The sequence below is a fragment of the Pungitius pungitius genome, chromosome 2 (genome assembly GCF_949316345.1).
Source record: "Pungitius pungitius chromosome 2, fPunPun2.1, whole genome shotgun sequence".
Lineage (NCBI taxonomy): Eukaryota > Metazoa > Chordata > Actinopteri > Perciformes > Gasterosteidae > Pungitius > Pungitius pungitius.
The window spans coordinates 29,146,826-29,161,897 of record NC_084901.1 but is presented as its reverse complement, the minus strand read 5'-3'; the positions used below and the strand labels follow the sequence as shown (position 1 = coordinate 29,161,897).

The 15,072-nt window shown below is 43.2% G+C and overlaps 1 protein-coding gene across 2 annotated transcripts in view; it reads left to right on the top strand.

Moving 5' to 3' along the window:
- The window catches only part of nrg2b (neuregulin 2b), a 55,003-nt gene that overhangs the window by 24,530 nt on the left and 15,401 nt on the right, over positions 1 to 15,072 (top strand). The window contains exons 2-6 of one of the 2 annotated variants that reach the window (XM_037462685.2): positions 867 to 1,029; positions 1,874 to 1,992; positions 2,792 to 2,915; positions 10,042 to 10,100; positions 12,963 to 12,986. In XM_037462685.2, the coding sequence (XP_037318582.2) occupies positions 867 to 1,029; positions 1,874 to 1,992; positions 2,792 to 2,915; positions 10,042 to 10,100; positions 12,963 to 12,986 (489 nt within the window). The remainder of the gene's footprint in view (positions 1 to 866; positions 1,030 to 1,873; positions 1,993 to 2,791; positions 2,916 to 10,041; positions 10,101 to 12,962; positions 12,987 to 15,072) is intronic. The other variant, XM_037462686.2, reaches the window with a different exon arrangement.

The window sequence follows — 15,072 nt, the reverse complement described above, 5'->3', positions numbered from 1 at the left end:
GCAGCTTGTTGTGTCAAATGTACAAGATCTATGAGACTCACAAAAATATCGGCCACAGTGTCCTGCGGGGCTCTGCATCCGAATGCAGTGTCTCCTCGGTGTATGGGAGGAGAAAGTGGAAGGAAGCTGCAGAGCTGTGACACCACACTTAAACACTGTGTGTGTGCGTGTGTGTCCGAGCACGTGTGTGTTAGGCCCACGTTTGTGAACACACATGTGTGTAAAGAATGCCGTCTGCTTCCATGGCTATGTGTGTGTGTGTGTGTCTTTGTTTGTGTGGGTGTCTGTGTGCCTGTGTGTGTGTGTGCTTGTACAAATGGCACTATATGCAGCTGACTTGTCCCTTTGCGTTAGCTTCTGTGTGCCTGTGCTGTCAGTGCTGGTGTCAGGGACGCATTTTGTTGTAGTTTTTAAGGAGAGAAGAGAGAGAGTAAAAGTCCCCAGAGACCGATGAAGCACATGCACATGCCCACGCGCACACACACACACACACACATACACGCCCACAATGCTCAAAAGTAAAAATGCACTGCAGAGTTTCTCGGAGGGGAGATTTTGTTTCGATATATATTTTAACTTTGTTTTAAACAAAGTTTAACAAAGTGCTATTCCTGTGTGTTTGTGTGTGCATGCATGTGTGTGTTGTGTCTTTATTCTTGAGCCATCTCTACGACCGGTTGTCTCAGGTGTAGACCTCGATGTCTGAACTCCCACTGACTTACACACACTCACACAAATACACACACACACACCTAAACAAGTAAATGGATAGTTCAATTGAATGGCCGTAGTTCATTTCAATGATGCAGTCTTTGATATTCTTCCTCCGATTCCCTCTCTCTCTCTCTCTCTCTCTCTCTGCCCAGCCTCTGCTCCTAAGCTTCGGCTGATGCGAGGCCAATCCCTGCTGGAAGGCGACAAGATGCACCTGAAGTGCGAGGCGTCGGGGAGTCCCAGCCCTTCCTTCCGCTGGTACAAAGATGGACACGAGCTTCAGAAAGGCAGAGACCTCAAAATAAAGACCAACAAGTGAGTCGTTCAGGCTGGAATTGTCCTCCACTGTCTACACACAAAAAAAGGGACAAAATCCCCACGGGCGAGCGCGTCCTCAAACTCGTGCTGCACGTTCTGCGACGGCTGCCGCCACGCAGCTTTATCTTGGGGATCCAGTGCAGCTTCACACATCAAAACGTTGGAGAAAATTGGACTTTTAGCCGCTTGTTTTTCCATTTCGTTCATCAACAGGAGGTATGGCCTCGGCTGTTTTCCGGTTTGAATACAACACCCCACACGTTGAGGAGGTCATTGGTTTCGATACATACATGGACTAACTGCACCGTGGGAGATAAAAGGGAAAAATCCACAAATTCTGTGTGAAATAGGGCGTTAGAAAGAAAGACTGAGGGAAGCGCTAACTAAAAATCAACAATAGCTACACGTGAGGATGAAGGTTAGGTTTGGACTGTATTGAATCAAGCTAGATGCTCCTCAATAATCCTCTTCTTCCCTGAAGCAACATTACATCTGTGTTTCAATTTATGCTGTGAGTGAATGTCTTGAATGTTTAAACTGGTTTATTAAGGAAGAACGTTGTCTTTAATTGTAATCACTTCCTGTAATTGTAATCACTTCCTGTAAAGATCCAAGTGAAACCTGTTTCTGGTCTGAACCCAGTAATCGCCCGTGTGCCTTCATAGCCAAGCGCTACGAACATTTGAATGTGATTATCAGTCTTTTCTTGCTTCTCTGGGCTCAGGACTTCAATTACTCACTCAGTCAACGATGAGTCTGCTGCTTTTTGCAAACAACAATAACCTCTCTTTTTTTTCTGCTCTGTATCACTCTCCCACCCCCTCGTCCCTCCTCACTGAAGAAAAAACTCAAAGGTGCAGATCAGTCATGTCCGTCTGGAAGACTCCGGCAACTACACCTGTGTGGCGGAAAACTCACTAGGACAAGAAAACGTCACGAGTATAATCAGCGTGCAGATCTGTGAGCAACGACGCATCCGTCTCTGTCTTTCTGTCTCTCTGCCTTCCCAATCAATCAGGATAACTTTGAACCATCTTCGCACACTTCTACACGTATTCTTCTACGCTTTGTCGTTAAAAGCCTTCGCTCCTCAATACGGGGGCGTTCATTTCATGGGTCTTAAAATGCATCTCTGTCGATTTCCCAAAGAGCAATGGTTATCTACTGTTAAAATGGCTCCTAAACTTTGATCACTGTGCATTTAAAAAAGAATATGAGAGCTATTATTCTGTTAACCCCTTTCAGAATAAAGCGTTTAGAATAGAATAGAATTACATGTGATTGCTATTGAATCTATTTGATGTCCAGTCTGCAAGAGTCTGACCATGTAATCACAAAATGACTACTTGTTTCACCATATAGCCTGTCTGGATTTGTCAGTGTAGTCATGGTATACCATGTAAGATTATTGTATAGGATGTGGATAATATACACAGCACAACAGCTGTAAAGAAGCGAGGACACAAGTGTGTTGGGGGTGAGGGAGAAGGTGGCTGGCTCTTTCCACCAGTAGCTGTGAGCTGCAGAGCTGAAGCGAGCACAGGGAGGTGACTGATTTCTGCACAAAAAGTAAATAGACTTGTTACACTCAGCTTGTTTAAATTCCCTCTGAAGAGGTCTGAGAGGTATGTGGTGAAATGTGGTATGGCGGCGATCCCCGTGGCTGCTGCAACATTGGATCACGGTGTGATTTTAACAAAGAAGTGACAGCGCTCTTTGCATGTGACGTCTGCCCCCTGCCTTATCGCCCCCTTCGCAGTGACCACCACCACCCCTTCTCCAGGTGTGAGCCACGCGAGGCGCTGCAACGACTCGGAGAAGGCCCACTGCGTCAACGGAGGAGACTGTTACTTCATACATGGTATTAACCAGCTGTCCTGCAAGTAAGTCTTTGGTTGCCCCGCCCCCCCTCAGTCATCGATGTGCCCCCCCCACCTCCTCTCCTCTGTCTGCGTCTCCGTCTCTCTGGTCGCTCTGCCGTTTCTTTGTTGTGCCCTTCCCACCAAAACACACCCGCAGACCACCAAGCCAAACACTGCGCACCGTTTCCGCGCCTTTTTATGTACAGTTTTGAGCAATTGTCAAAGAAAAAGAGGGTTCTTGTAAGAGTCAGAAGCCCCAAGTAGATCAAAACTTTGACTCTATGGTATCAATATGCTGGTAGAACCCAAAGGGAGTGATTAGCTCTGACCTGCATACTGTGATGTCACTGTATTGCACTGTTAGTGCAATCAGACTGTATAGCAGCCCTTATTGTACCTAGTCTGTACAAGGTTAACAAGCAGGACACCTATGTAGCATGGCAATTGATTCTGCATCTTTGTAGCAAAAGAATTCAAACCACTTTCTGCACAGTACAGTACTGCTCAGAGGAACTTCACAGGCATGGAAAGTTAAGGACATCCCGCTGACGTAGAATATTAGCTGTTGTCGGTCACTCTGTTGGCATGTAACCACAAAATGCTCTGCATGCTGAGGGCATCTTGTAAAGCACAGAGGACGAGGGAGAAGAGGCTCAAAAACACGCAGTGATTTGGTGTGTCCCGAAGTTCGCTCCCTGTGCCGTGCCAGTCCTCAGCATGTCCCTTCAATGCGCATCCACATTGCACCAACTTTGACACTGCATGTCATTGGAACCCCAGCAATACACCCACCCCGGTGTAAAATGCATCTGATGAACGCTGATACGTGACGGACAGACTGACAGGCAGGCGATTACTAGTTAGATTCCACGATTAGAGGGTCACCATAGGAACTTCTTTATTGTCACTCAGCCCCATCTGTCATTAGCCCCTGTTAGCAGCCGTGCAAGTTACATAGCAACCATAACTACCATATTTGTATTTGTTTTATTTTTATAATAGTTTTCTGATGAAAGAAAATAAAAGATTTTGACTAGTAATAAGTCCAACAGTATGTCCATCCTAGTTAGCCCCAAGGGAGGTCAGCAAGTCAATTTAAACATCCCATTTGTTAGTGTGAATAATTTGGATCATCAACGTTGAAAAGTCCAGATATAATAATTATATTATATATGTAATATATATTATGTTATATCGTATTATATTGATGTATTCTACTGTGTTGTCATTACTCACTTCAGCATTTGCATAATAACGTTGTGCTCAACAGCAGTTAGAGCACAACCAATTATTTAATTACACTGGTTCTTCTAACTGATGCCATCTTATAATCTACCGGGGACGAACACATCCTTGACCACAGCCCAGTGTAGGGGTAACCTAATGAGCCTGTTGCCCGCCGTTAATAATCAGCATGGTCTGAATTTTGGTTTAACGTTAGCCAGCCGATGGTGACAAGACACTTAACTTAAGTAATGTTCACATGCATGGCAAGCAGGACCTGAAATGTAGTACGAGTGAAGCCACAGCTGCTTCTGCATTGACGCAGACTAACATGGTTCACTGCAGGCTAAGAATCTAGTCCTCCTGTTTCTTGCTTTATGAAATGAACTGCTAACATAAATGCATCACTTCCTGTGAGTGGGAGGATTATTTTTCAGGAAAGAGGTACCAGACTAGTAGGTGTTCAGAACAGCAAGTGCAAAATCTGGATCCCAGATGAATCACTGCTATGTTAAATTATCTTATTACTAGGACATGTATTTATGAGAATCAGGGATCGGGAATCAGGATACTTTTATTGCTGTAATATGTCAGACATACAAGGAATTTGACTTGGCGTTTGGTGCATGAAAGCAGACGTTACGACAATGGATAACAGACAACATAGTGCAGGAATACGATACAAATATAATTGAATATAACGCTATGGGTTAGTAATCTAAAGCTATGGGTTAGTTAAGTTAAAAATAGAAATTGTTGATGAGCCCGACTGCCGACGAGAAGAAACTGTTACTGGCGGGAGGTCTCAGTCCCAGTCGTAGTCTTAGTCTTAGTCCACGACCATCTCCACTGTCTTCAGGGCATTGAGGTCCAGGTTGTTCTGGCTGCACCACGTCACCAGGTGGTCAGACCCCCACCTGTGGGCGGACTCGTCCCCACCAGAGATTAGACCAATGAGGGTGGTGTCATCTGCAAACTTCAGGAGCTTGACGGACTGGTGACTGGAGGTGCAGCTGTTGGTGTACAGGGAGAAGAGCAGAGGGGCAAGAACGCAGCCTTGGGGGGAACCGGTGCTGATGGACCGAGAGGCAGAGACGTGTTTCCCCAGCTTCACGTGCTGCTTCCTGTCGGACAGGAAGTCAGTGATCCACTTGCAGGGGGAGGTGGAGTCTTGTAACTTGTAACATGTTACATATATACTTATAAGGAATAAAATAATAATAAAGTGTAACGGTTGGACTCATGTGCAAACTTGAGGCAACTGGAAAATTGCAGTAATTTTTCCATTATCTGGTAACATTGCCGATATTGGTGTAGAGAATTCTAAGCCGAATTCAGTTTTTAAATACAAATTGTATTTTTTAACCTTTGTGTAAAACTGAGTTAAAACAAAAGCTGTTGTTTTTTTTTCAAGAAATGTATAATAATCAAACTGGAGGTTGCAATCTTTCAGTTTGTACTTGCGATACATTTTGTAGATGTGTATGAACCACTTCCCTCTGATGCTGGATAACAGGTGGCATGCATAGGTGTGCATGATCAAGAGCTGTATTGTCTGATGATTCATCAACACAATACAATACAATTGGATGTATCTTGTAGAGATCCATCCTTAGATCCTTCGGGGTGCCTCCTCCACTCTTTGTTTCTTCATTTGCATTTCTCTCCCTTGTTACGTCTGCACGGGGCAGTTTGTTCTCACGTCGTGTGTGTATTTAAAAACATGACAGTGGTGGTTACGAATAACTTTGGTTCCCTTAACTCCACCTGGAAGACGTTTAAAATAAAAAGAGATCCATTTCTCTGCAAGTTCTATTTGGTTTCATGTCAGCCGTTGCAGCACTCTTAGGCCCGCCCCCAAACGCTCTCATTTGGTTGGGACGCCCCTCCTCATTGCCAATGCTGATCAACATTGCACCCTGACTGACTGACCCATGGTGTGTCTGTAGGTTTATTCAGAGCCAGGGAGAACATCCTATTCAATAATTATCAAAAACACTGCGTTAATAAGAGATATAATAATTGTTGGCGTTAAGAAAACTTTGTTTGAGAGGGTGCGTATAGACATTACGAGATGCATATATTGCGATTTAGGAGTCCAAGATGAAGCCACAGCCGGATAGCAAAGGCGTAGCGGACCGCCCAGCAGTTCCCAGAGAGTCGCTGTTGCTTTGCAGCTTTGTCATCCTTTGTTGGCCTGTCTGTTTGGGCCACTGGATAACAGGATGTAAATAAGGCCGCTGTCTGTAGTCTGTCTCCTTGGCTTGTTCACTTCAGAGAATTGTAGACCCCAACTCACACTCACGAGCCAAGCCTCTCACCACCCTGCACAACGGCTGCAAATCACTGCACTGTACTCGCAAGCAGCAAGAAATTGTTAATATTCCCAAATTTAGGAGGTATTTACATGCTCTGTTGTGGCAACTCTGGAATCGTACATTCTCCTCCTCCTTGTAGGGTAATGCTTTACTGCGAAATGCAGTGTGTAGGTTAAAGTGGAGGACGGCACGTACACAGAAAGGCACCTTGGCTCAAACAGAGAGTGGAGGTTAAACTTGCCCCCTGGCGAGCTGTTGGTAGTCAGAGCTCGGTACGTCTTGCTTACTCGACCTGTGTCGAAGCTTTCTGTAACGGGTGGCAGATAGCTCTGATTCGGATCGATCTGGACATTGTTGCTGAACTCCAGTCCGGCTGCCAGCCGTAAACGTTGGCCCGAGTATTCCTGGCTATAGGTTGAAAAGGCCAAATTCCCCATTTAAATCAATCATATTCTTTTGATCTAATCTTATCGGTAAATGCCATGAGCAGAGGCCAGTATTGATGCCTGGACATAATGTCATAACTTCCTCCACGGCTGTCTGTGTTTGTCTGTGTGTGTGTGTGTGTGTGTGTGTGTGTGTGTTGGGGAATCATTTTGATCTGCGTATGTTGAGTCACAGGCTTTGACTTCATTCAGATGGCTGCTCCAATAGGTGTGTTGGCTTTGCTTGTTCTGGGGGCTGAGAGAACAGTACAGTACAGAGTGTGGTGGGGGTTGGAGGGAGGGGAAATAAATGATATACAGTAAAATCTCTGCCGGCATAGGGCTGCCTCTGCTCCGAGTGTCTCCCACCTCTCTCTCTGCTCTATTTATAACTCTATGGGAAATTGCTGAGTGGGCTCTTCTGAGGGTTTTTTGCTGTAATTGATTCAAAATATAAGATGTCTCTTTAGTGGTGAGGAAGAGGAGAAAAGGATTCCCAGTTATGTGGACCATGTATACATGGGGATACACGGGGGTCTTTTCTTTTTGAACTGGATACATTTGATGATACTAAATCACTGTAATAAATAGAACGTGGTTATTAGAGCCAGGGAGCCTTTGTTATCCTATAATGACTGTAATTGGGCCACACCCATGATATCATAAGACTGTGCTTCGACAATTGCTGTGATTCATCTTCAGTATAATGTGCACTGCAGTTAGACCACGTTTTCCTTAACATGCCTATTTGACTGCAGTAAACGCTGATCTACCATCACTTATGGCCATAACGAGATTAAATCAATCTGGGTAAAAGCCATGACACTCATTATTACACGTAATTCAAGACATTTCAGAATATAAAGCACTCTCTCAAAAAGACTTTCTCAAGGACATCAATTGAAATGAGGTCTTGTAGATTTTTATTCAACAAAGCTGATAATAATGATTACAAAAGCAAGGCTGCATCAATACTGAGCATCAAAAGTAACAACAATAGCAATAATTTGGACCATGTATTGATCTGGATTTACCAGTGACCGCGTAGGCTTCAATGTTGTGAGTGTGGTGGCGGTTGCCTTGATATACATGTATATGAATCTTATTCAGCCTGTGGTATCGCCGACAGCTCGCCACCCATCCAGAAACAAAACACCGCATTCTGCAGCTGCATGTAAAATGATGCTGTTATTTATGCCCCCCAAATACCCAATCATATTCCAAACATTTTCACGCTCGCACACTGTGAAGGGCTCGGTGTGTGTGTGTGTGTGTTTGTCGATCTTAGACCTCTATTCTTGTGAAAACCAGTAAAATTATACACATGTTTGCATTTTTCAGTAGGTCATTTTGACAAATCCTCACTCTTTGAGGCTTATACCACAGGGTTCATTTAGGGATTTGTGGTCGTGACAACTTTGTGATGGATTATCACGGCAAACACGCATTACACAAAGCGACCATTGTTCTTTTCAATGCACTCTCCTAAAGCAGCGCATGTGCATGATGTAACGGGGCGTACTGCTTTGATTTCCTGCTGGGCGTTTGCACCCCAAGCTTCATTAAACCTTGACCTCCAAATGCAATGACCTCTGAAAGGCACATTGAACGACACTCTGACTGCTTATTGGACATCTAACCACTAAGCTATATTAACTTTACACAGCGAGTGTTGATCAAGCCACAATATTCCTTATCCCGTCCATATTTCGTACTGTTAAAAGATTGTTTATTTTTATAGTGACACTGCATGAAATGACTGCAGTTTTGCATCAACGTTGCTTTGTCCACTTTATGGGAATATTTGACAGTGTCACCTTTGCTCTAATGCGGTCCAATCTGAGTTTGAATATCATGCAGATCTTGACCGCTGTAGTGACTAGTGTGTGTGTGTGTGTGTGTGTGTGTGTGTGTGTGTGTGTGTGTGACTATATATATATTTTGGGAGAATTATTTGACCGGCCCTGACGAAGTGAAAGATCAAAATGTTTCTCTATCAAACACAACTGCAGGGAGTGCGCAGTGTGGAGATCTGATTTTGTGGTTTGTTCTGTTTTCTGATCCAGCACTTTGTTTTTGCATGTATGCCATGTTGTTGCATGTGCGCATCCTACATCCAGTTTACAGCTTTCTTTGACCTTATTATTAACAAAAGCAGGAAGCTGCTTTCAATAAAAATGCACATTTTAACCTTCTGCCAACACACATTGTTAGCTGTGAAGAGAGATGCATTAACTGGAGTCTGGCCAAACGATGTGTATAGTGATACGGCAGTTATGACTTAATATACGGTACGATACTGTCAGCAACGGGATATATTGTGGCTGTTTTGGGAAAACTGTCGCAGTATAAAGAACGTTGCTCGTAATCTTAGTTAAAAACAGTTTGATCTTTTTATGCAATTAACAGGGATCTGCCTTCACAAACATCCAACATCACAGCAAAACTCGCATGCGTCTTTACACTTACATTATTGGTTAAAAATGCACAGTTTTTATTCAAGAATTAATAGCAATATTATAAAACATTGCAATACTCCTATTTATTGAGACTCACAACCCTGTCTTTACACAGAGATGACATCAGGTGGTTTTATTTTATCGTCAATGCCAGCAAAGATCTGCAAAAACTGACCTTGTGAAACCTTTTAGTTTTTACAGACATAATTTATAACGTACTTAAAAGCTTTCCTTTGCTTCGCTTTTATATTTCATCCTGGTTTTACTCAGAAATGGTTGCAACAAATGAGTGTGCAGAGTAAGGCAATCGTGAGTGTGTGACTGTGTACTTGTGTGCATCAGTGTTTGTGCGTAAAGGGGTCGGAGGCCGACAACCCCACATTGGGCCCCTCCTACTTCCTGCACCACCATCACATGACCCCTGTGACTGTGATGATGTCTTAACTGCAGCAGTGATGTCATATTGATGCCGGTGATGTCACGGTATGCAGGTCATCTCTCTCTCTGTGGTCGGTGGATTGTGCTGTTTCTAATCCCTCATCTCTCTGCTCTCTTATGTCTCCCTCCTCCTCTTCCTCTTTTTCTCCCCTCCTCCTCTCAATCCGTCTTTGTGTACTTCTCCTGCTCTATCTTTCCTTCTGTTTGACCCTCTTTCTTCCCTCTATATCTTTAACCCCCGACCCCAACCCCCACCCTTTGTGTCCTGTTTTCCCTCCATCAGGTGTCCCAATGACTATACGGGGGACCGCTGTCAAAACTCCGTCATGGCAGATTTCTACAGTATGTCCATTTGCTCTTGTCTGTCTCCTTTTCACTGAGATGCTGCATGATACATTGGAGGGGTTGAATGGAGGGAGCGCTCTGTGTGTGTGTGTGTGTGTGTGTGTGTGTGTGTGTGTGTTTGCTCTGGTTTTTCCTGTACATAAAGGTGTGTGTGTGTGTGATTTGCATGCCTCTGTGTCCACCCCTTTCTCTCCCTGTCTTCCCTGGCTCTTCCGTGGTGCTCCTCTGGACAGGGACAAACAGTGGAGATGTTTATACTTGACACTTGACCTAGAACCCTGTCCAAAAAGCCCAAGAATTAAAAAAAAATATATATATATATATATATATATGAAAAATATGCCCCACATATTTATATTGTGCCTACTTCTACTTTTCAAAAGTTTCATACAAAATACTTCCATTGCAGCTTGATCCAGAGATCTGCACAAAAAGAAACGGAAGAGACAGAGAACTAACACAATAGTAAATGCAGGAGGTTGTTTGCTTTTATTTGTCTATTTGGTCTATGGTCCATCTGTGCTGTTTAGAGTTTCTGCAGTAAAACAGAAGCCATTAAGGCTAATCTATTTGGATGTAAACTATTAACACAGCGCTGACAGCTCTCACTCTATGCTCTGCCTCTCTCTCAAACAAAGAGAGAGATCTTTCATTGATTTTACCTTTTGGAGTAGGAGCACGACTGACAATTGAAGGCTTAAGATGGAGAACAATGTAAGTCCTTCTGACATTGTTCTGAACAGCCGCCAGTCATTACTAGAAGCTATTCAATACCCAAATTATTTGGCAGGCGAATGAGAATGGGATTTAGAGTTAATATACGTTGAACAGAGGAGTCCTAATATAATGACATTTGAAAACATCACATACGATTACATTCCTCTGAGATACCCTTTGTGATATTGATTTTAATATAAGCAGAGATTCTTGATATCATATAGGTGGAACCTGAAAGGAATTAGGAAAAATCATACAGTAATGAATGTTGTTTTCTTTCTGAGCATCCATGGATCATCTGATGAATTATTTTATTTTATTATTATTACTAAATGTTGCCTGAACGGTCCTACGTTGTCTTCTGATATGTTCCACAGTGCGTCACATGTTCTGCATCACGCCACAGAGTAATTGAATTAAACGAGTAGTTTGACATTTGTGTGACATGCTCTTAATGGTAGTTAGTAGATAGTCAATATCACTTTTCCCTGCTAACTTCAAGATATCTTTGGAGGCCATAGTTGCATATTACATTTTTTTACTAAACACATTTTCAGTTTTTACATAGGAATAAACCCTTGTCTTCAGTGGTTTTTTTTCCAAATTTGGGCTTAGTTGCGCATGAAAACCAGAGGAGAATAGTCTGCCCTGCCCCGACGGCAACAAAATCCCCCAACTGGCCCCTTTACAACTTATTGTTTAAAACTATAAATCATGTCAATTCGTTAAAAATGCAACATGGTTCCACATATTCAAAATGTTATCCTTTTCCCAGGAGAAGTGATATCAAATCGGACTCTATAGAATAGAATTTATGTCAACAAAGAACACATACAAACCGACCCTCATTCCTGTAACTCATGGGGAAGCCAATGGGGGGGCGTTTTGTCCCTCTCCTGTGATTGCACGGGCAGGAACACTGAAACCAGAAACCCCAGGACACGTGCAACAAAATCGAATTTGCACTGCACAGAAGTATCAATGTTTCCTTTAGGTTTGGCCTTGAAACTTTCATACAGAAGCCAAAGTGCTGCTTCCGCCATGGGCCGTGTCTTGTTACTTGCCCAGCAATCACAGGAGATGAAACAGAGGGATACAAATGAGCCTCCTCTTGTTTTCCCCAGCGTCTACGCTGTTGTTCCATGACACGGTGTCTTTCTCTGCCGTTTGCTTTTTTGTGAAAGTGTACACAGGGACAAATGTCTTATTCAAACTAAGACCAGGTTTCACGCCATAAGAAATCAGACTGTATGTAATGTCTGCTTATTTTGACCCCATCATCAAGCTTTGACCTCATGCTTAAACTCTGCCTTGGATCCATGTTGTTTTGTTGTCTGCCTGCTTTTCTAATGGCGCAAAAATGAACAGTTGTTATGGTTAAGGGTGCACACGATTGGCTGGCTTGCGGAATGGGCATCTCTCTTTACAGCCTGTAATGCATGCAGAGCCATGGAAATTGGGAATGTTGAGAAGGTTTCCCTGCAAATCGTAAATCTTATGAATAGTTATAATAGCCATACCCAGCAGTAGCAGGACAAAGTGCTATACAAGAGGTATGCTCTAATCAATACAAAGGCACACAATTGCCATTAGTCAAACGAGTTACAGCGCCCGCCCCCATTTGCCTTGCCAGCCTTATCGACTGTACTGGGTTTTTATGTTGGAGAGTAACTCAATGCCTTTTATCTTGTTTTTTTCCTTTTGTCCTGTTTTCGTTTTTATTATTTCTGTTGTGTCTGTTGTTTACTCCAGAAATAAGGTCTAGTAAATATAGCAGTACGTGATGTGGCTTCCTGTCTTGCTGTCTTTGTCCGTCCTGTCTCTGCATGCCTCTTCCTGCCAGTTGGCTTCTTTTTCCTTCTGCCTTTGCTTCATTTTACCCTTTTGCTTTGGACTTTGTTTGGTTCAGTTTGTTTGTTTTTTTCCTTTCATTTGTGGGGGTCACAGAGCTGAGGCTGTCTGAGTTGTCTGTTTGTTACTGGACGGTACGCACCTCAATCCCTATGATTGACTGCACTAATTGACATGTCCTGGTTCAACGTATACAGGACATGAGAATAATATTTTTGCTCCAAAGTGGACTTTACACCTGACCCTATCTGTCTCTTTCCTTTCTACCACAACAACTTTCTGCGCTGGCAGAGCTTCTCAGAATTGAATTTATGGGTATGGAACATTATTATTCATTTTGCTGTGCTTAAAGGGTTTGCCAAGATCCTATCACAGTCACACATTATTGTCCCATCTTCTTTCTAAAACCAACAACTGGGTCTCCTTCAACCTGTGCCTCTTTTTTTCTCCTGCCCACTAACCTGCTTCTGAGACACGTAACCTCCCTCCTCTGCATGCACTCCTCCTACCGTCTGACAAGTTTAGACTTTTGAGAAAGACAAATTAACTTGGGAAGAATTCCTTAATGAAGGAAAGTACTAGAGCGCACTGGGCCGGTCACAAATCAAAGCTGTGTTTATCTGGACGCCGTGTCAGAGCAAAAAGCTCCCCTCTTCGTCCAGAAACAGCAGAACGTTTCACATCTTCGATAAAGTGTCTGGCTCGTCCTCTGGGCTTTGGCAATGTGCATATTGGCTTCAGCAGCCTGTCCAATGAAAACATGCAAGCTGCGAGTATTTTTGCAAAGCGTTGCCAAAAGCGGGCAAAAGGCCTGACCAAGTAGTCGGCCCTTATTATTCTGCCCTTGATTGACTCGGTGTCAGAGTGGAGCGCTCGCCTGTCCTAAATCACCGCTGCTGTTGGCTCCGCTGTGCCAGCCAGCGCGCCTTCCCATTTCCCTTTGCCTCTCTGTATCAGTACCCTGTGACACCCACACAATGCCGGGCCGAGGCTCTCGTAGGCATGTCAATCCCTACAGAGGCCCTTTATTTAGAAACCCCCCCCTCCCTCCCCCTCCTCCTCCCTCATCCCCCCCCCCGCATCCTTTTTAGTGGTGTGTCTAGAGCTTTTTGAGGGGTGAGAAATAGTGAGACAATGAATTAGGTAAAAGGGAACATTTTTGGATTCCCTTCTCAAGCTGATCTCAGAAATACAATTAATCAATAAATTTGCTTTCTGAAGTGTTTTTTACTGCATTTACAACCAACTTTCTTCTATAAGAACCACAGCTAGATGAATAGACAGATGCTAAAGGTTTAACTGTGCCAAGCAGACTGCTTTGGTGTTCGTCCAAAGTGAAAAGAATCATTGAAATAAACAACAGAGGGAGGTTGGTGACATTAAAAAGCAATAATTGATCTTCAGGGGATTTAATTTGCCCGTAACTAACAGCTTTAGTTGACAAGGTGACAACGTCTGGGCCTTTCTCCTGGACACGTCCCTCCCCCCCCCCCCCTCTCCCTCTGTCTACATGTATTCTCCTTCTTCCTCACCAGCCTTTCTTTCTATTATTTCCTCCCTCTGTCCACATGTTCTGTTTCCTTTGTTGCTCCCCCTGTCATGGTGTCGCTGCTCTTTTCATGCTGACACAGAGTGTTGCACCGCGGCAGGCCCAGAAATCTGAATTATCACGAGGGCACCAGGGTAACCGTGTATTCGCACCGCCACGCCACAAACCTGTTAGGGTGTAATGAGTCATAGCCGTACACAGTGCAGCGTGATTCGATCCAAATCGAGAGCTTCCAAAAGCAAATAGTCAAATGTCAAATTAAAAAATAAAATTTCAAATTATTTCTTTGTAGATGGAACATGTACAGTATATTAAGTTAATATATTAATGTGTTAATATATATTATATTATAATATGGTATTGTTTAAAAATGAAGGTGATTATCATGCAGGTTATCTGAAGCCAAAGTGAAATTATTATGAAATTTAAAAACAATTCATAATTAATAATAGTATCACTTTACCAGGTATTGTAATACATGGTAGGACAACTTCATTTGGACAAGTAAAACAGAAACAAAGTGAAAGGTTGTGAACTGAAAACTGAAAAGAAAAGTTTAGACTACAAAAACATTGTTCACAAAATACCTTAACAGACCCTGAAAATAATAATAGTTTTTCTGACCTCCAGTGATTTAGCTTCTCACCGTGCTGCAGTGATGTAGAACAGTTCAACAAAACACACTCCTGACCTCACGCAACCCAACATGATCTCACTCCCAACCCATCAAATCCTGCAGCTTGATCTGTGGAGCTACGGTAAAAATAGGAAGCTCTTGATACCCCTCTGGTGTCGCTTTTTAAAGAACATCAACGTGTCACACATTACATGCATAGTGTCTTTTCAAAATAG